Source organism: Dermacentor silvarum, chromosome 7 (genome assembly GCF_013339745.2).
Source record: "Dermacentor silvarum isolate Dsil-2018 chromosome 7, BIME_Dsil_1.4, whole genome shotgun sequence".
NCBI lineage: Eukaryota > Metazoa > Arthropoda > Arachnida > Ixodida > Ixodidae > Dermacentor > Dermacentor silvarum.
In genome coordinates, this window is record NC_051160.1 from 30,681,889 (window position 1) to 30,703,401 (window position 21,513).

A 21,513-nucleotide genomic window follows, 5' to 3' on the forward strand; every position below is an offset into this window, starting at 1 on the left:
AGCAAGCACATGATGCGAGCGTGCAACGGGAAACGCGTAACGGGAGTTAGCGTTTGATCGCATCTCCAGAAAACACGCTCAAAAAAGACAACATCCATTTATACATATCGAATGCAAAAGCTGGCACGCATGCGCCAAGCAGGCTGCGAGCAAAGCGTCGGCGTCGCCGCTTCGCCGAGCGTGCCAACTCGAACGCGTCCTCCGGCGGGAGCCCGTTTGAAAACTTGGCGCCCAACGTTGGGGACGTGCCAGGGACAACGCGCGGAAAAAAAAGAAAGAAAAAGAGGCCGCGCCGCGCGGAGGCGGTAAAACCAGAAACAGCAAAGAAGGCAGGAGCCGCGATTGAGGGCGAGGAGACGCAGCGTTTTCTTTCTCATCTTTCTTTTTTCACGACAGGTGCCCCCGCCTGCTCTCTTTCTCTCCTTCTCTCGGGACGGTTTCTTTGTCCTATTTCTTTTCTCCTTTTTCTTTGCGCTACGCTGGCTGCGCTCTGTGGTTGACGCACGGGATGCGACGGCGGCGCCGCCCTAGCGGCTGCCCAGAGGGTGCGGGGTACCGCGCACGCCAACACCAGTCGTGCGGGAAGCGCTGGAGCTCACAACAATGAGCATATGGCCTTCGAGATGGCCGAAAAGGAGCCGACACCGCGCAGCATTTCGAATCTCGGAGTCCACAAACAAGATTGCGAAACTATTGTAAAAAGCGTTTCTGGAAGATAACACAGACATGGACAGAAGGAAAGGAGGCAAACGACAAGCTGTCCATGCCAGTTTTCCGCTGGAAACTTTTTTTTTTTTTTTACAACGCGTGTCCAACGAGCTCGGGCAATGGCCATTCTCAAACGTTCATCGTTAGTCAGGCGTTGGCGCGCACCGAGACAACGCACTAGTTTAGCACAGTGAGCAGTGATGTGCGCCAGATTATCGGGAAATCGGCAAAGCTGCCAGAAGGTCTATTATCACGGAGTCAACGTGATGACGACACATACCGATAGCACCCCGAGGATCAAAATTGAGTAGAAATGCTCTTAGATAATTATTTTTCATAGCCTGATTTCGTGTAGCACGATATCATTATCGACAAGTTTGCAAGGCCTAGCGAACTATCCCAAGCGCATGATTTCATTTCTGACTAGTCTTTCATTTCTGTCCGCTACTGTTGCATAGTTTTATAGTACAGCTTGCTAACGGCCGACATTTCTATTCTTCCGTCCTTTTGTTTGAGTTCCTTACTTTAAGGTTGTCAAGACATAAGTTAGCTACAATCAATACGAAAATATTGCCACAAGTTTTTAGCAACAGCGTTCAGGTAGGGCTTTTCAACTTAATAAATGCCCTCAATTTCCCACCTGACAAACCCTTTGCGTTCATAAGGCCGCGCTCAGATGACATGGTTCTGTCAGAGCTAGGTGAAACTAATACAACGGCAGCTGCAGTGACAGCGCGCGCTGACGAGGCAGCGGTTGTGCGGACGCTAGGGTTAATTAAAACCGGACACTCGCGCACCGAAGCCGCCAAAGGAAAGCAGGCCTGGCCCGCAATGGCGTGGCGCCGCCTATCGGCCTGTGCGGGCGCAGCGTCTCATGCTCGCACACGAGCAGACATGGCATTTCTGGTTATTATATTTTTTTTTCTTGGAATAGCCCTGCACACAGACATAATTAAATAAAAGGGTGCAGGACGTCATCACGTAAAAATAAAAAAAATAAATATTGCTCGTTCAGGTGCTTGTTGAGGTAGTTTGTTATTTTACATACTGAAGACAGTTAAAAACACGAACGTCTTACTTTTCCGCACCCTCTCGCGCTGTATTGTTTGTTTTGCTGCCAGCTGCAAAACAAGCGTAGTTATTGTTATCTGACGTTTGTGTTGCCACTCGGGTATGCTTATGCCGCCGACTGCGTTAGATGGATACCCGTTATGTTGAGGCGATACAGAAGCAGATAAAACCAGGTTTGGAATCATCGAAACACTCGTATTCAGCCAACGGGATGGCCTGGGCCATGGCTTTGCCTGGGCGCTCTCCTCGGCAGCTCGAGCCATGGGCAACACGCTTGGCTCGAGCGACTCATGCGAAACGCGCGCGCCTCCACGCGGACGCGGACACCGGTGACGCGGGAGGCCCATGCCTAGGCGCGCGCTCAATGCCGCGCGTGCGCGGAGCAACTCCGTCTGCGAGAGCTGTACGCCTCACAGAGGGTGGTGGAGTGCGGGACCACCTTCTCTCGGGCCGCGTGTTCCTACTGAACATCGAGGCTCTGCCACCAGGGCGGCGCTGGTGTCGCTAGTGTTCGAGATCTCAAATGGCAGAGTAGGAGTTGCAGCGGCTACTCCTGCCGTGGCGCTTGCGCGCCCGATCGCTCGCTCGCAGGGCCGGCCGGCCGGCCGGCTGGCTGGCTGGCTGTCTGCGCGGTCCTTGAGAGAGGTTCTGCTGCGTCGCTGTGCCTCGGACCGCAGTGCGTCCGTCGCGGAGACCTCGTTCGCACCGGTCAAACCGGTTCGCAAATAGAAAAACCAAAGAGGGAGGGGGCTGGTAGGACGAAGGAAAGAAGAAAGACGGCCTCCTCTTCTCCTTTCCTCTTCAATTTGAGAGCCCTGTCTTCGAGTTTCGTACTTTTCTTTTCCGCAAGTTCCTTCTTTATTTTTGTTTTCTTGACGTGCCTCTGCAGCCTTTCGGCGTTTATTATATAAAGTCCTCGCGCAGGTCTGCAGGCCTCCCGTGGTGCGTTGTGTGTGCCTTGTTCTCGGGCGATTTCTTCACCTTTCTGACTGTACGGTACTTTTTTTTTTTTTTTTCGCTCAGCGCCCACTGCAACACCACGAGCCACCATGTTGGTCCACACCAACTGCCTCGGCATCACCCCCTCTCCACCACTGCCATTTCATCCAGATCCGCGAAGCCTGTTGTTTTTCCGCCGTGATTAGGAAGGCAAAAGAATAAAGAAGACAAAAGCGATATGAAACGAGCAGGGAGTGGCGTAGGCTTATAGTTAAGGGGACGGCGTCCTTGTTCCTCAACCACGTCCTCCGACGCCGTCCTTGGCTGTGTTTTGTTTTCATTTTTCTTTCTGGGTTGAGTTATGCGTTGAGTTCCGAGTTGAGTTCCAAGTACCTATGTGCATGCTGTCTGGGGATTTTTACTTGCGTCATTCGCCACACAGCCAGCGGTCCCACGAGCGCGAGGATGAAGACAACTGTTGCTCTTTCATTCAAGTTTTCTTTTTCTTCTTATTTTAGCTCGACATTGCGGCTGAAAAAGAAGCCCAGGAGCAGGAGCAGCCAGAGGAGAGAGGCGCGTTGTATGGAACTCCGCATCGTCGTTGTCGTCCGAGCATCAGGAAATGCGGTCCGGCCTCGCCGGACGACGACGAATGCGCGCTGGAAGCCAGCGCCAAGCATCCTAGAGAATCCCCCTCTCACTGCCTTCCTGACTCCCCCTTCTCGTACGGGACTTTTCTGCTGCGGCGGCCCTGTCTCCGGCACGCATGGGTGGCGGCCGAAAGAGGTGGCAGGGGGGGAGGGAATCAAGACTTCGGCTAGCGGCGTACGAACCGCTATGCCAGAACGCTACTATGCCCTTCTCTCCCTTCAACCGCCACGCCACCCCTCAATCTTATTTTCCTCGCGCCCAGAAGGAGGGGGAACCCCTTTCCTGAGCGTTCCTCGGGTCGCTTCGGCGCGTCGACGCGCCTGGACGTGACTGCGAGCGGGCCGAACGGCGGGAGGTCCCGGGCCTCTCGCGCGACGACGACGAAGACGCCGCGGCCCGTTGGACGCTGCCGCGATTCTTATACGCTCCGCAAGTGCGGCGCCGTTCGACGCCGCACGCAATTCTACCGCGGAAGTAAACACGGACGTCGGCGCGCCACAAACGAGGTGCCCGGATAACGGACGGCGGAAGATGCGGAAGGCCCTCGCCTCCTGGAAATCTCAAGCTCGCCTTGCGAACGGAGTGCGCGGTCGCGTTTTTATAGGCGTCGCCCGACCGTCGTGAAGAGCAGCCCGGGGAGGGGCAGCAGCTGTTGTTAAGAGATACGAAGGATGCATCGCTGCTAAATCGCGCTCCGGCATCGGAATTGGGTCGGAATCACAGGAGAGACTTAGCTTGTTCGTAAACCTATTAGCGTATGTGGACACCGATTACCGGACACGTGTACTACGACAGCAACAACGCCGGTAGCGGTACCTTGTGACGAAGAAGTTAACCAGATAGGGCCGGGAATGCAGAATAGGCGAAGTGGGGGTTGGGGGGAGGGGGCATTGCAAGAACGCTCGTCTAACGTGCATTGAGCGCACGTAAACCTCAGGTGGTCAAAATTGATCCTGGGCGCCACACTACGGCATGCCTGATACCCATTTCGTGGTTTTGGCGCGTAAATCTCCAGAATATAATTATTTTAGTCCATGTTCCCTCGATGAACAGCGTTATCAGTAGGGCGCAATCGCTGAGTTCAATATAAAACGGCTGAAGTAGTTACTATACGTTATAGCTGCAGCTGTTTTCTCCGCGTCTCTGCATTGAAGTCGGAGGCTTCTAAACCGGCGCACCACAAGTTTCCGCAATTGAAATCGTTCCTTTCGGAGAGGAGAGCAAACTACTAAGTCTCCGATATACTAAGTCTCCGAAACTACTAAGGAGAGCAAACTACGAAAGGAACAACAGAACATCCAAAGTGAACCACGGAAAAGGTCGAGCTATATTCGCAGGAGCGCGCGAAGGGCTGGAAATGCTAAAGAAATTAGGCTAAATGGCGCAGAAAAGGAAAGAAATTGTGAGAATGAAAAGAAAGAAACAGAAAAGAAAAAGAAAGAAAAGAAGTTACGAAGAGACGACGTACCAGGTTTTGTCTCCTCGGCCGTGGCTATTGGGCGAACAAGAAAAAAAAATAGGAGAGGCTGGCCGAGGTAGTACGCGCCGAAGCGCCTAGTGCAGAGCCTACAAAGCCAATTGTTTCACCGTGAAACCGTCTACGCGGCGGCGATTCCGTCGGCATTCTCGGGCAGAACAATTGCCACAAGCTGCTCCTATAAGCTCGCGCCGCTGTGCTAAGCCGCGAAATGCCGGAGAAAGAAGATCGAAGGAGCTTGTGACGAGAGTAAAAAAAAAAACGGAGGCCAAGAGGTCGTTGAGTACGTGTTAAGGTAGGAGACACGGGGGAGGGCATGTTGTCACGTTGTTTATGTAAGGGTGTGGCCTCCGAGATCATCGGCGAGCGTCTCGCACTACAACGTCCGGGAGGTCATGGAAAGGAAACCTCTTGGCTGGCTGCAGAATTGGTCATCGCGTTTGCTTTGCTCAGACAGTGCATATCATGTTAACAGATGGGTGAACAAAAGGGGTTATGTGTCCTTATTGGAATCGGAGAAGTAGGCCTAGCAGCTAGCCTGACAGGTTAGCCATGATTTTGTTTGCAGACACAATACGTCTGGATACTGTGAGTATACGGAAGTCAAAAGATTATATAGAGAACAAACGACCGGCTACAGGACTGGTTCCCAAACCGTCGCATGAAGCGCATATGTAAGAAATTTTTACTTAGCACGACATGGGAAGTGAAGAGATGTCGAACCTTTGACCTTACAATGTTTGCTATATGCTGTCTTCAAACGACCCGTTTGGAAGTCTTAATCAGGGAAAGATTGAATGAAGTAACTTTCTCACGACTTTCAGACTACGGACATTCGAGCATATATAAGAAAATGGATTTTGCAGAGACAAATTACTAATGTTCAGGGGCGAAATCAGTCTTCGAGAAGTCCATGTACAACTCATAAACTCGGCCCTACACTCACAGGCAGAACATGTAGACTAACACTGCTCTAGGCTCGCTATATCTGACGACGTACCAGCCACAAAAGCACTTCTGCATCACCTCAGACTTTAATCGGATTCGCTTTGATACCTTTGAAACCGCCGTTTTGGTTTCTTTTTATATATTCAACTTTCATTCTTTAGAGTCATCACGGGCGTCTTTCATCCGTTACTACAAAAGAATGCGGGTGACTGGGAGAAGCAGAAGAAAGATTGATGCTTGCGAAACCAATGGCTAGTGCGTACGCTCCATTTTGACTGCATTGAAGGCAGTCCGCTTTTGTCTTTACGCGACGCGTCGTCCTATTCTCTGACAAGTGCCTTCTTGTTCGCCCTTGTTCAAACGTTCAGGCTCCGCCAAGATTTCGTACGAAACATGCATTGTCAAGTGGTGCTCGCGATAGGCAGGTAGTGCGAAGAATCCGATAACGTGTGACGCTTTCGTGAGAGCGGAAGCGCGATAGCACGGCATAGTAGGGAAAAGTCGATCATAATTATTAAACCAAGGCAAAAGATGTATAAATATTGAATTCATTAAGTTGTATTTGTACACAGTTCTGCCGAGGCAAAATTGGCGACGCAGAGTTACCAGCCTAGATATTCTGCAGATTCGCCATAATGATCATCACCGTACTGCACATAGCGGCGAGCCTTCCGCTGAACATGGCCCAATGTTATCAGTACGAATGTAACGCTCTATCGATCTACCCGTACACCCGTAAAGATACATATACCGTTCACTATCGAATACTTAGCTCCGCGAACAAAACTGGCCACCCTGAACCACTTCGCATACCACGTAACATGCAAGAGGGCACCGAGGCATCTGCCCTCAATCGCGGCCCTTACTGAAATCACTGTTTTGTCTACGAAAGCGATGTTCTTCTTCGGCTCTTATTGACAACTTGCGTGGGCGGCTGTGTGGAAGAGGAAACTGGGCCGATACCGGAGACCGAAGCACCCACCACATGGGCCGTCGCGAAGGCTTTAATGTGGTTTGTAATGCGAGCCGATCCTGGGGGGCAGTGCAATGCCACAGCACACCACACGCCTTTCACTATTAACCAATAGACCTAGTTTAGCGTGTATAAGTGTCCCGGGAAACGCACCGGGAAACTATTCGCTTTGACTTCGACAAATCACCCTCCCACGGTTTCTATCTCCCTCTGATACGGCAGGAAAGAGGTGTACGCGTCACGCAAATCCCGACTCCTCGGGACTGCAGGTCCGCTCGCCAACACAAAAGCTCGGTGCCGGAAAGAGCGTCCGCAAGAGGGCACTGTCAAACGCGAAGATGAACAACGGAGGAAGGGTGGGTTAGAGGGGGTTGGTTTGATAGTAAGCACGCATCAGCAGAACAAACCCGACAAGCCTTACGCGCAGTGGCGGGCCCCCGGTAAATAGAAGTTCGGGGGGGGACGGGGCAAGGGGGGGGGGTCTCCTCTTTCCCCTCTCATAGACCCATAGATGATGGAGCCGCTCCTTCCTAGCCGGCCGGGCGGGTACCGGAAACGGAAGTCGGGCATCTTTTTCTTGCTCTTCTCGTTCGAATCTCCCGGCTAGTGAGAGCGGCGGTGAGGGCTGGAGAATAGGGGGGGAGGGGGAGGGGGGGTCACACGTGCTTCCGGCGACGCTCTCGGCGCCGTTGCTTTATCGCCGCCGATGCTAGGCTACGCACCCGCGCGTCAGCGAATTGCATGCAGAGTTACGATGTTTTGCTTTGAGTACCGCTCGGAAGAGAGGTACGCCAGTAGCACCAATTAAGGACTCACAAACACGAATACTGTCGCAAGAACTGCGCCGAGGCTGGAGTATTGGATTTCAAATAATGTGTGGCAACAAATCTCCAGCGACCCGCGTGGATCGACTGTGGCCGAAGTAACTGCGGTTGACTCCGCGTACAGGAAACGGAAACCCTCAGTATTTTTATCAAATACGATGCTACAAGTCTTTTTTTTTATCTTACACACGGTAGCCATATCATGTAGGCCAATAGTCGCGTTATTCGTGATTTCTTGTATCGTGTTTTTTTTTTTTTTTTTTTTCACTAGCATGTCATTGTTTTGCTTGCATTTTCATCGTATAATCAGACTATATGTCACGTCGTTCTGGGGAAAAAAAGTTGGAAACTAGTGCTGTTTTCCTGTCTGTGTCCTCGTCTATCCATAATGCTGCTCACTCGTTACCGTGAGTTACGAACCAGTCCGAATCTAAACTTTCCAGGAGGAAAACTTCGGTATCCGTGGAGGATGCGCCAGCGACTTGCACAAACGTAAGCGTATACACCTTATACTTGCGCGACTGTACACGACGACCTTGCATACAAAGCAAAACGACGCCAGCGTTGTGCACAGTGCCCAGGCTCATTCCTTTACATAACTATGCCAGGCTTACGGGGATTCCCGAATGCGACGACATTCCCCGAACGAGCGCCGCACACCGTCCTGCTGAGCATAACGCCCTGCCACAGGTATAGGGAGCTGCGTGAATCGCGACTAGCTGCCAAGGCCACAGAAAGCTACCGCGTGGTAACAGCATCGGCTAGCACATCCGTGACGCACCAGACCAGAACTATAGTGAAAACAGCGTCATGATGCCGCCGCTCATGTGTTTGATGTGTCTTGAGCTAAACGTTCTTCTGGGACGAAGCCGCAAGTCCTTTCGTTGTCGTCGTTGGATAAGCCGCAGCTACAGTTTTCGCGCACTTGCACACAATTATTTGATCCTTCTAACTTCTAAGGGTATACAACGAGTGCGGCAGGTGATCGCTTCGAACGCCTGTTAACCTGTTTGGACATGTCCGCACATATCCACGCAAAATACGCTTATGCTTAGACAGTCACTAGGAAACAAGTCGGAAAAGACGAGCTACAGCGCATACGTCGACACTAGCAATGAGACAGGACCAAGCATGGTATTCTACGAGAGTCGTTGCTGTCCTAGAACAATGTGTACTTGCACCAGATTGTCAAGTCAAATTGTCATATTGTCATGTCGTATTGCGTGCTCTAAACTGGCTCGAGAGAAAGCATGCAAGAATTCGAAAATGTCCAGATTAGCGTTTCAGGAAACTTACTCTCGGCCGAAGCCATTCTAACAGCGTTCGGACTTCTCCCAGAGAGGACTACTACCCAACTCCCAGATAATAAAAGTTTTATATATATCTCTCTCCACTCTAAATCCATACGGAAGTCATGCGAATAATGATTTTTTTTTCACTTCTTTCTGACAGGCCCTCGAATTACCTCGTAACCCACGTACGCAAGAAACATTTCGTAATGATAGACTGTGTGTCGCCTGACGGCGCCGTCACCTTTCACACAAAGGACCGATCTGTCCTTCTCATCCTGAGTAATACCGCAAAGGAAAGACTACATCTTCGATTACAGGGGAATACGAACAGGAGCTTGAGAACCGAGGCGCCAATCCGTACACCAAGTGATCGCGCCGAAGTGCGGCGGTATTCCTGCATCAGTTTCGAGCAAAAATTCGACCAAGTTCGGTCGCGCAGCGAATTTCGCGCTGCGCGCGGCAGATCGGCACCGACGCCAGCAAAACAGCAGAGGGGGTAGCGCCCCCGCGGGCGTCTTGCGGCACGGCACGGCCGAAGAAACGGGGGCAAGCCAAGCCAGCCAGGGCTCGAGGAAGCGACCGGCGGCAGCGCGGAGAGAAACGGCGAGGGAGGGAGACCGGCCCCAAGAGGAAACGGCGCACGGCTGCGACGTACGACGCGGCCCGGCGCCCCACCAACGGGCGAGCGAGCGAGCGAACCCCGACGCACAGAGAACAGCGCAAGCTGCGGAGGCCGCTTTCCAGGCCAGCGCAGCCGGCGACCGACCGACTCCACCGGACTCTTGCGTAGGCCGCCGCCGCAGCAGCAGCAGCCGCTCGATCGCGCGGCACGGCCGCCGTATGGTAAAGCGGCGCTGCATGCCTGCCGTCTGTAGTCGGGGCCGTAGAGAACGCTTACCTCCTATAAGCACAGGCGTTCATGAGCTGATTGTCACGCTAAATATATTCATCGCTCGAGATAAGCAAGGCACACTTAGGATACTGGTCAAATAAACAAAAAATATGTAAAGTAGGGAACCTGGCTTGACTGCAAGAGTAGTGAAACATGGTTAGCTCGAGTAAGCTCGACGATGGTACGGTGACGATCGTTTGTCGCCGCCCCGTATCGAAGCGGACGCCATTAGAGATCTTCGTCATGTAGTTTAACATGGCTACCAGGAGGCCTCTCCATGGCCTCGTCGAATACGTCCTCCGTGACGAACGCCGCCGCAGCGGGGCATGAGAAAAACGAGCAGAGTGGCCCGCTTCACGTGCCAGACGCAGCTGGCACGCGCCACCGCTGCGCTATAAAGTGGCGCTGCCTGCCAGCATCTGACTGGGGTGTAGGTTGCAGACTTTCCTTCGGGAGCACTCCAGGTGCAGCGTGGAGGTTGAACAACGCAGGAGGACGTGGGATGGCAGTGAAGGCAACAGAATGGTGTAGATAAGGCCAGGAAATTGATGTACATTCAAAGGAAGATGTACGTTAGACCTTCGACTAGCTCATGTGTCAGGAACGCTTTGAAACCACGTGTTGACGGCAGTTCAGCTGTAAGTACTCAGCAAGAAGCGCTACAAAAGGAACTGTCTGGAAATCGATGTCTCGTGCGCCAATAGGTGCAAAGGTTTTAATAGTTGAATAGTTTACACCTCTAAAAGGGCGATTTGACTCCGCAACATACGGTGGCCATTGTGGCTTCACTCCTTTATCAATAACGCGCAATGCAGGTATCGACGAAGGTTAGTGCTGTCGATTCACCTTTAGAGGCGGTTCCAGCTCTCTACGTGTCACGTGCCCAACTCTTCATCACACGCTTTGGCGCTACATGCGTAGAGTTGCTGTTATTGTCGTTTAAAAAGGCGCATACTCAGTGTAAGGAGTTCATTAGTTCGGCGCAGCATTATTCGTCACGTGCCCCAAAAACAGGGGCTGTGACAGCAGCATCGACTGCTTCAGTACAGCTCGTGCGTACTGCTTTTTTGCAGTGGCGAGCACCTGTCGCCGAATATCTGGAATGCCGAGACAGTAGCATTCACATTGTGACGAGCAGCGGCCGTATGAACCTGCCGAGGTGTTCACAGTGACTGCGTTCGCATCGCGCCCTACTTTTTTATTAAGCCTAAACCGACCTAGACAAGGCCAAAAACGACTCAACGCCGCGACGGCACCAATGATGATGATGATAGCATCCGCAAGGAGAAAATAGACGCGCGGCGCCTCCCTCCTCCTTCGAAGCGGGTAGCGAGGTCCCGCCACCTCGCGGCCGCCCCCGTCGACGGAGCGACGGCCCGGCTCGCGCTGCGAACGGGCCACCCGCCGACGCCGCAGGTTCAAAGTCCTGCTGCTGCTGCTGCTGCTGCTGCCCGCGCGTGCAGCTGACTGCTTGCTGACTGCGTTTCGCTCGCTCGCTCGCGCGTGCGGGGGCGCAGCGGCTACAGCCGGTCTCTCGCTCGCTCTTTCCGTGCCCTTCTCCAGCGCGAAGAGCGGCAGTCGCCAGAGGCGTTTCGCGTGGCCTTCGCGTGCCTCGCGCCGCAGGAATCCCGACGGCGGCTGGCTTGCTCCCTCTAGACGCTCGCGGCCAGCTGATCTGATGACCGCTGCGACGTCGTCGCGCGCGCTCTGTGTGCAGCGTTAGTTTCCTACAAGAAATTGCTGGAGCGAACTCTGGCAATAGTGTTTGCGGGGGCGGCAGTTATGGCGGTTTAGCTACCGAGTGAATGATTAACCTTACATATCCTTCTGGCTTCAAAGGGCTTTCTGAGTTTGCAGTTTGATTATACTGCAACGACATATGGCGTTATAAACGCCACAAAACGCAATTTATTGCGCATTTAGGCATAGAAAATTGGCTGTCTTACTTTTATATGTACATTGGGTATGATATAAAGGTGGGACCGTATAACTCGTAGGAGTTGTGAAAGGGGCCCCTGCTTTGTTTAGAAAGCCGTTTGCTTTAAAATTTAGACAGATAAACCGCAATAAATTACACTACAAGAACGTTCGAAGCCGCAAGAAGACGAAGATTATACAAACCCATGTGTTACTCTAATCGAGCGATCGCTGCGCAGCGGCCGAGTTCCCTCTGGTATTTTTGTTGCAAATTCTATGGTGTGCTGAGTCCGAGCATAGCGCGATAGCGGCGCCTTCGCCCGGTTCGAATTCACGCTTGAGTACGGTTGCAAACGTCGAGATCCGTCTTCGAATTAATGGCTGTTGCTTACTGGCCGTCACTACACAGCTATTAGCGACAATGTGCTGGAGGTTCGGTAAAAAAAAAAAAGAAAAGAAAACTCGCGTTGAATGCTGGTACTGCAGCAGTAATGAAGCTATTATTCCATCAGATAGGCATACACTTAAGGTCACTCATTGCCCCTCCGTTATCATTTCTGGACAGATGAAATCAAAGAGTGAGGTACCATGTAAATTGAAACATACAAATGCAAAGCCGAACAGGAATAACGATCGCACGTTGGGCGTGATAAATAGTGCACTCTACTGCTGAGCCCGCAATAATTCTTCGCGACTACTGCGGCCCTTGACACTCGTCGCAGGTAACGGATTGTTTTATAAGTGAGCGTACAATGCTAAGTATAGCCTAAACCGACCTAGACTTATCTGGCCTACAGAAGTTATTGCCGATTGGACAGTGACGCTCGCTTGCTGCGCTTCTAGGATGGATAACGGCGCTTCTAGGATGTAAAAGGCGCGAGAATCGCGCACAACGTGCAAGTTATTGACGCGACTCTCTTCGTCCGCCACTCAAACCTGCGCGCTGGCATACACGTTGCTATGGGCCGAAGAAGGCGTTGCAACCAGGCACGGGCGAAATTGCGAAACACTTTTGCCCAGGTTTACCCCCTCCGCTATCGATCTCATGGTTGCCAGTTCGAACTGGGCCATACTTCGATCTAGACGGCACAGCCTGCCAACCAGAGAGTGCTATAAGTAAACATGCGTTTGAAAAAAAAAAAAAGACAACGTTCATCAGTCGGTCCTGACAACAGATTTAGCTACGCCAACAGGTTTTACTGCCAAATTGAGAGACGTCCGCATAGCAGCGCATTTCAGAGCCTTCAGTTGACTTTGACGAACATAAAATCCTTCCACCTGCATGAGGAAGGTCGTCAGCTCCGTTGGTTTGCATACCACGACGAAAGCTGAGCAGCACAGGGCTGGGCCACTTGTCCTGCTGATATTTTTCGCTTCCCGGATGTTTGAACAACACAGCTTAGAGGAGTCATGACATACTCGACTCGGCTTTTTTTTTTTTTTAGATGAAGGTCAGAATCATGTAAGCATTAGAAAAAGAAGCAGTAAGCGTCAGACTGCTTTAAATAATTTAATTGTAATACTCCTTTCTGAAAACTAGTTTCGGTTTCGGCACCCACGAAGTGGATGCGTCATGACGTCACAATACCCGTGTGATCGCTGCGGCCGCTACCTGTGCGCGCGCAGTCAGGAGAAACGCGCGCGGCACTGCCGTTTATTATTATTACTATCAGCACCTTCACACATCGCCGTAATGCTATACTACGTCAGAAAATCTTGCTCCGTGTAATGACGCCAAGATAATGTCGACGACGACAGGTCCGTATGTTTAAACACAACGTCTGTATCAAGTTAAAATATCTTACAAACGTTTCCTAACCTCCCTATTTGACTTGACAACTGCGATCCTTTTATATCGAAGTAGAGTTTCTGGGACATCCAAAAATTTGCTTCAGTACCCCTTTACATGGCTAAAGAATAGCTTGGAGGTCGATAGAAGTTATTGTGGTAAGATAATGCTGATAACCTGACCATTCTTGCTGATCCGCGTCGCATACTTCAACCAGGTCCTGAACTTTCGTTACGGTTAAAAAAGAAAACACATAAAATTGTATAAAATTCACATCGAACAGTACGTGTTTCCGGAATGATTTGTCACCATGTTCAAGGGCAATAACGCGACTAAGTGAGTGTTTACAACCTTCAGACAGTGATCTACCTAGCGAATACTCGTGCGCGTGGCCAGAAACATACCGTACAGTGTTCGGGAAAGCAACGCCTGCGTCGCAAGTTCCAGCGGGCGCCCCAGACGATGGGGCCCCCTTCCGCTCGCCAAAAGCAAGCAACCCGCGGGCCAGAGCCATCGGCCCCCGCGCATCGATAGCGCAAGCTCGCAAAGCGTCGTCGTCGGCTCCCCGCCACTACCACGCCGGCGCAGTTTTCCCGGCCAGGCAGGCAGCCGACGCAATCCCCTCGTTCGAAAAAAGCGCCGGCGCCGGGCCAAGGCGCATGCGCTTTGAGGGCCTACCTCCGTCCCCCCCCTTTCCTTTTGCCCCTCTTCCAGTATATATGCGCGCGCGTGTTTTTGCTTGGTTCTCTCCCCTCCCCCCGTTCGGCAAAAAACTTCTGAAAAGCCGACGACGACGAGCCCACGCTACTACTACGCCTCTTCCATCTCGGTCCTCCTCCCACCATTCCCTCAGTACTCGTCGCACGAAGAGCCGCGCAAGCAAAGAGAGAGTCTGGTGAAAACAAAAGGAAAAACAATCAAAACCGAAGCCCTTCCCGGCGCTCTTGCCATTTCCCAACCTCCGAACTAGGCAAAAACACCAAGGTATAAAAACCAATCGAGGAAGGAGGCCGCGCAAAGAGGGGGGGAGGGGAGGGGGGCGAGCGGGCGAGAGACGCGGAGCGAACAGCAATCCGAGTAACGAAAAAAAGTCTCAGCGCAAAAACTTACCGTCACAAGAGCAAATTTCGTATAAAAAGGAAATTGAAAGAAGCCGAAGAGAAAAGACAAAAGCAGACATCGTCCTCTTCTTCCCTTCCTTTCTGTAACTCTCTCTCTCTACTCACTCCTCTCCATTTCGCAGAATTCAGCCGCCACCTCTTCCTCGCCTCCTCACAATGGCCGGCTCGGCGGCTCAGCTGGTTTGCTCGACGTCCCCCATTTTTCACAATACCCTCCCTCCTTCTCCAAGGCAAGGAGCTCTGTGTGTGTGCTTCGCTACCCCATCACCCGTCGTCCTTCCTCCTCTCCGCAATATTCCGGCGGGCGCGAGCGACTCACGGCGCATGCGCACAAGCGCGCGTCGCGCGATGGCGCCACCCAACTCCCTCCTCGGCGGCGGTTCGGCAGCACTGCCCGTACGCTGTTTCCTTCGCCAGTTGTTTGCGTTTGATTTTATTCCTTGCCGCTCCTTTCCTTGCTTCAGACTCGGTTCTGTTTCTCTCGCTCCATGCACTTTTTTCCCCCTCTCCCTCTCAGATCCTCCTCGCTACCATCGCTGAGGCCCTTCGTTTCTCCCCAGCTCGGTTCTCTCTCTTGGCCGCTTTATTTATTACAGCTGCCGCCGCCGCGCCGGCCCGACCAACCAATGCCGTTGCTCGGCGGCGCTCCTGACTGCTAGCTGCGCGAAGCAAGCCTTCATACTCCCCCCCTCCCCAACCTTCTTACCCCCACGTGGCATGTTACTACATCGGCTATCTCAACTTCGAGTATATTTGAAGTAGAAATAATTTTATCCCAGTGAAAGAGCTAGCTGTTTGGCGACAACATTGTGCTTCATAATGAAGACCGGGCGCATGACCTTACGGTACTACAGCAGCAACGATTAGAGAAGTCTGAGCAGTTTGTTTTAGTTTACGAGCCTGGCCACTCGAAATTTACGTGCGCTTTGCCGCTAAATTTTCGATATGGGCCCCTCAATCTACTACAATTACTACAGATGCGCGCGCATCAGGTGTTTGCCTTCAAAACGCACGCGGCGCAAGAAGGCGGACTGTGGATGACGCCGATTTCTCTGGGCTTAGTTTTGTTTTAAGGACAACAGCATGTATCCTTATGTTACGACGTATGCTGATAAAGGCGACATTTTTCATATTTAATTATAGTATCCAAATAGGAGAACAACGCACCGCAGTCCCACTCAAGTTTAAATGTAGCTAAACATTTCGACAGAATTGCCTGTCTGGTTGGGAAAATTGATCAAGACTTAGAGATTGACGCCAACCAAATAAATTCCCTTATTTGGTTGGCGTCAATCTCTAAGTCTTAATAAGTTTAAATGTAGAAACGCACTCGCAATTTAGAATTCCTTATTTCTCCGGTGCTCTCAACTGCAGAAAAAAAAATTATATTCTAAGCTGAGCCGAAGTTAACAGACTCATACCTTCTTTTGCAATATTGCGAGGCGTCGAGGAGCAAGCAACCGTCAGTAGGCAGCAGCAGGTGGCACTTTGTGCAGACTCAAAAGTATAATGCGTCACATGGATGTCCCCACCAACCCCAAATACTGTTTTCCTTTTTTCTTCAGACTATCGGGTTTAGCTGCACAACTAGCACAAATTACTGCTTTGCCAACTCGTACCTTTCTACGGGGGTACGCTATACGGTATGCACGCTATAGAGTGGTAAATCCTAGGACAACTCTTTCCTGATTAGTACGGTAACAGTAGTTTTTTTATCCTACAGTTCTGCATCAGGACGAATCTAAGTGAGCCAGAAAAGGGGCGCGGAACGGAGCGAATACTACCAGAGACCGCAACGACACCGTCCGGCCACCTCCGTCGGCTACTAAAGTTGCCCAAAAGCCCGAATGCGCTTCCCAGGCAGAGCCACAATTCAAAGATAGTTCTCGTTTCCACCGCGGCGCCATCTCTCGGCGCAGGGCAAAGCGAACCTGAGCAGGCCTGAAACGCCCGCAAAATTTGACCTGAGCAGAGCCAGACGGGAGCCGAAGGCGCCGGGGCTCGCTGGAGCGAACCGACAGTAAGCAAAAAATGAAAGGGAGAAGAACGACGCGATCCGACAAACAAAATATGGCGGCAGCGCAGACGGAGAGGGAAAAAACAGCAACGGCGTTCCGTCTGACTAAAACCACGCAGCGCACTGGATGCTAGGGCTGACGTCAGCCGATGAAGAGAGAGTGGGTGTACCGCTTCGCAGTATGCATCCGCGCCCCCGTGTCGTCTGCTACAGAGAAATAGGCGCAAGCAGACGATACTGCAAATCAGCGCGGTATCAACGACGCTGACTCGCCGAGTTTTTGAAAGATAAATGTCGTTCGTGATTACAAGTGAGAGATGCGGCGACGACGGAACATCTTTGCGCTGTAGTGTATGCTAAATAATAAGCGTCGGGGAAACACGACATTGTATTTTAACTGCGCCCCATCATCCAACCGTACATGGCAAGTGCCTCAGCATGGTTTGTAGATAACACCTAACTTGCTTTGCCGAGTCTGAGAAAAATAGATGTCCACCTGGAAACTGCTCAACAAAACTAGAATTTAACTGGCTCGTGCGAACACTGTCTACTCGGGAATCGACGAAGTGTGGGACTACTTTCTGTCGCGCATTAAAAGTGTCCTCGCGACTGCTCTTCATGGCTTCTACGGGGCTGCACAGTTCTAAAGCGGCTGGGCAAGCATGAGAGGGGAGCCGGGGCCCCCACAGACTGGATAGGGAGGTGAAAGAAGGTAGCTGCTGCGCATGCGCCGCTTCAGCAAGGCGGCGGCCCATCTGCCAAGCGATGGAAAGAGCGCGCACGTGACTCACCTCCGGTTGGCGCCGGTAGCGCCCCCTCAGCGAGATGCGGACGCCTTCGGAGTGAACGCGCTGGGTGGCGGGATATCGACAGAACGGCGTTCGTCGCTGTCAAGAGCAACGACAGACGAGCAGCGCGTGAACTTTGCCGCCGGCGACGCAGCAGCGGCGCATCTATCTTTCTGCTTTTGCCGGCGCAACGCGGCAAGATATCGGTGGCCGCGCCGCGATAACAACAGGCAACTAGCTCCGCTCCACTCTTTCCAATAGTCCAATCTTGTACTTCGCATCAATTTAGGAGTTGGAAATAAAGTCAAATGCCTTAAAATTCGCAGCAATTAGAGAGATCAACGCGAAACAAAGAGTATGTCAAAGAAACTAGCTTTTGGAGTAGACGATAGTCACTGACACTTCTCGAATGATAACGTTCAAGGGCTTTTCAATATGCTGCTAACACACCACTATTTAAATATCGTACACAGATTTAAAACATACACGGAACACACTTTTCCCTAAATCATCACGACCGCTGCCGTAAGCGTTATGTATAATTACAAGAGACAACGAGAAGACAATGGCGGTCGTCGAAATTTCATACTGGGAGCATCTGTGGCAAATTCGCGTATATCTCAAACGTGGAAACATCAAAGTATCATTACTTCGGAAAACACAATAGTGTTCTTACGTATCATTCCAGGTGGAGGCGCTGTACCCTGAATACAGATACATAGACAGCAAGCGAAAGCAAAGAGAAGAAACAGCAACAAAAGCGAAGACAGCGTATACTTTGGTGGCGCTGGTTGGCGAAACTCGCATGGTAACCAAGTTCATTCGCGGCGAGCACACTTTCGAAAGAAAAGAGCAAGCCCGTGAAGTTTTTGAAGTCATCGGCAAACGGGGAAGTACTGCATCGGACGGCTGGTAATCTGCGAGGCCACGTACATACATTTACTTACGAAATACACGTATTTATTAGAGAATGTCATATCGGAGACAAATGCGTAAGTGACGCTGGACTGTCTAGTCTTTATTACCGAACATAGCCAGTTTGAGAAGTTAAGCAAGCGGTAACATAAGGACACCTGAAAGCTGCACGGACTCTTCGGCACAATGGTTTTGGCCAATACCCAAGCGGCCTCCCTCCGCAAATAATCTCCTGTACAGCAGTAAAGACAAAAGTCACCAGTACCTTAAGCGTGCCTTTATTTTGCGCGAAACAAGTTTTCAGCACTCCTGACGGGGGACACGAGAACGCCACAACAGAACGCGTCCCGAGAAACGCAACCGGTCGAGAACCACGCACTCTCGAAGCACGACAGCAGGACACAGTCAGGATAACGGTTCACGGGCTCCCGACGGCTACTGTGGTAAAGCGATTCTGCGCCAACGGCACACATCCCGGGGTAGGCAAGAGCCCGCGACGGATCTTGGCGGTTTTCAACGAGGAGCGTGCTAAAAACGAATGGCAAACGACACGAACGTCAGCAAGCACAGAAGCAACAGCAAGCTCGGACAGATGATGCGCACTAGGCAACGTTAGGCCTAAGCAGAACACAGGGTAATATTTTTTTAAAGACCACTTCAGATATTAGGTCCTCAAATATGCGCGCGACGGTTCACAAAACCCGCACTAACAGTATCGCAAAAAGTGGTTTCAACAACGATAGGTAAAAAAACGGTAGTCACTACAACGACACAGAACGGGAGACCTACAATTGCGTTTACGAGCAGGTACACATTCAAGGGTAACGTACTTGTTTCTTTACATTTAACCATATGCCGGAAATCATGTATAAATGTCGGTATTCAGGCAAAAGACACAGAAATGTTATATTAAGTTCAAGCCGCACCTGACAACGTTGTAGAAGTTATGAGCCTCGCGAGCGAGGAGTACAATCAAGATCGGAGTACTCGTTCAGTGAGGCCGGGCCCACATCAATCACAGGCGGCACGCGGACAATTCGAGCAAAGAAATGCGCGCCACCGGCGACTAGCAGCAACCAGCGAAACCGGAACCAAAACCGGAGACGCTGACTAAAACGCAGCTCGACAGACGCCGCAGCGAGGAAACGAAACCACGGAGCGGCGACCGAGCATCAAGCGCCCCGAGTGGTGGCGCCATCAAGTGGCCGGACGCCGAGCGACGCCGTAGCACCCGTCGTCCGTCGAGCTCGCGCTGGAACCGAAAGCTCATCGCGAAGGTGAAGAATTTGTTCCCGCTCGGCGCAAGCGTTCTGTCGAGTGAATCGGAGGAGCGCGGTGCCGGCAAACGCACGGGATAGGTGCGCGAATCTCTCACGTGCCGAACGAAAGATGATGCATCGCTCCGGTGTCGCGGTGCTGACTCCGGTGCGTGTTACGGCCAAAAGGTATTCGCTGCCCTTCGCGCTGGATGTATCGCTAAGAAAGCGCCGATTAGCTCTACAACTCTGTCGTCGAAGAAATTTTCGAAATAAAGGGGAAAAAAAGATTACCAAATGTACAGGCGTCAAGTTACAACTTTGGTGAAATTTGCACCGGAAGGAGGCAGGGGCTCACTATTTCTCGCTGGCTGCCGCTGGAGCACGAGACATCGCAGCCACTTGGTCGTCTTGGCTAGGCCGGCGGTTGCAACGCGATTTCCTCACAGAGACCGTCGCGCGCACGTCAGCGCGCGGCTGTTGACAGCGCGGGCGTCGTCGTCCGGTGGTGTGCCGGTCGCGACGATTGCCCTGGTGAACGACACGGCCCCGAGCGAGAGCTCTTATCGCACAGAAGCTCACACGGAACAATGCCACCGCGCAGCAGCTTTTTAATCGGGACTAGCGCTGGCAGTCCGGATGATAAAACGAATGCCCGGGGTGCTGCTCCTTCCTCACCGAACTCCTCTGCGCGATCCGGAGTCGGTAGATGACGGTCGTAGGGACGCGCGCGCGCGCGGATCGCAGAGACGCTTGCCAGAACGTGCACACATCCACAGGACAAACGACACACAAAAAAGGCGGCGATGACAGCGGCGAACACTCACCTTAAATCTGAGGGCATGCAGTGGGCTGACCTCTACCCCCATGCCATAGGCGTCTGGCGTCGAACACGGAATGACGGCCTCACGGCTCGAACCGTGCTGGTCGTCGACTTCGTCGTCGCGTCGACACGTCGTGGAGCAGTCCCTCGCGGGCGTCGAAACACACGAGGATGTCAGTCACGACAGTCGAGGCCGGGATCGGCTGCGACGAACGACGCTGTTGCTTAACGCTGGCAGCAGCAGCAGACGACACGCCGAGAGGAGCACGCACGGCAGCGCTGTAGGATACACGCGGTCCCTTTCGAACACACCGGCACCGACAGCGGCTGATCGCCCACTGAAGCGGCGCCCGACTCGAGCGTTGCAGACGACGGGGTGCGCGGCGATCCCATCGTGCTTCGCGCGCTACGGTCACGTGGGGTCATCGCGGCCAACCCGCGCTCCGCGTGCGTGGGACGCTCGCGGCGGCCCCTGGCGGCGGCGAGGAGAGGGAGATTTTTCAGCTGAGGACGCGTGCGAGGCAGCGGGCTTTTTTACGCGGCCATGTCGTTGTTCTGCTGCCGCCGGTGGAGTGGGCGAGGGATGAGGCGCCGAGGGCTGAAGGCTGGCTGGCCTGCTGCTGCTGCTGCTGCTGCTCCCGCTCGCTGCGAAGGTTGGCGGCGGCGTCGCCGTGTGCAGGGGCCGGCGAGCCTCCTCTGCTGCTTGCTTGCCTGCCTTGCTTGCCGCTGCGCTGGGACGGGCTCCCTGGGCCTCTCCCTCCGCCCGAACAACCTCCCGCGGCCGACTCACTCAGCTGGCTGCCTGGCCAGCTTTCCCGCCGCCGGCTCTTTTTCTTTCTCTGCCGGGCGTCGTTCTTTCCTGCGTTGCCACGAGCGGCCGGTGTGCTGGAAACTTCATTCGCGAAGCGTTCTGAAACAGCATCGTTTGGCTGGCGCTTCGCGTTGCCTGTTGAAAGTTGCGCACTGTGGACAACTTTGTCCGTTTGACAAGATCCGTGTCAGTTGTGAATCTGTACTGAAACGGCTGCCATGCTCACGTCATGCGGCTAAAGATTCGCATTGTCTAAATTGGAAATCGTGACCATCACTGTTGACTTGGTAGGCCTGCTTCC

At 52.6% G+C, this 21,513-nt stretch overlaps 1 protein-coding gene across 2 annotated transcripts in view; it reads right to left on the reverse strand.

Moving 5' to 3' along the window:
* Positions 1-21,250, reverse strand: part of LOC119457862 (TSC22 domain family protein 1-like) — a 32,530-nt gene extending 11,280 nt beyond the window's left edge. The window contains exons 1-2 of one of the 2 annotated variants that reach the window (XR_005193377.2): positions 20,406-21,250; positions 18,585-18,850 (exon numbers count right to left, since the gene is read on the reverse strand). Coding sequence is in view for 1 of the 2 variants with exons in the window: in XM_037719617.2 (XP_037575545.1) it covers positions 20,406-20,447 (42 nt within the window). In the remaining variant the exon portion in view is untranslated. Of the gene's footprint in view, positions 1-18,584; positions 18,851-20,405 lie in introns of those variants that run through there. The other variant, XM_037719617.2, reaches the window with a different exon arrangement.
* Positions 21,251-21,513: the final 263 nt, after the last annotated feature.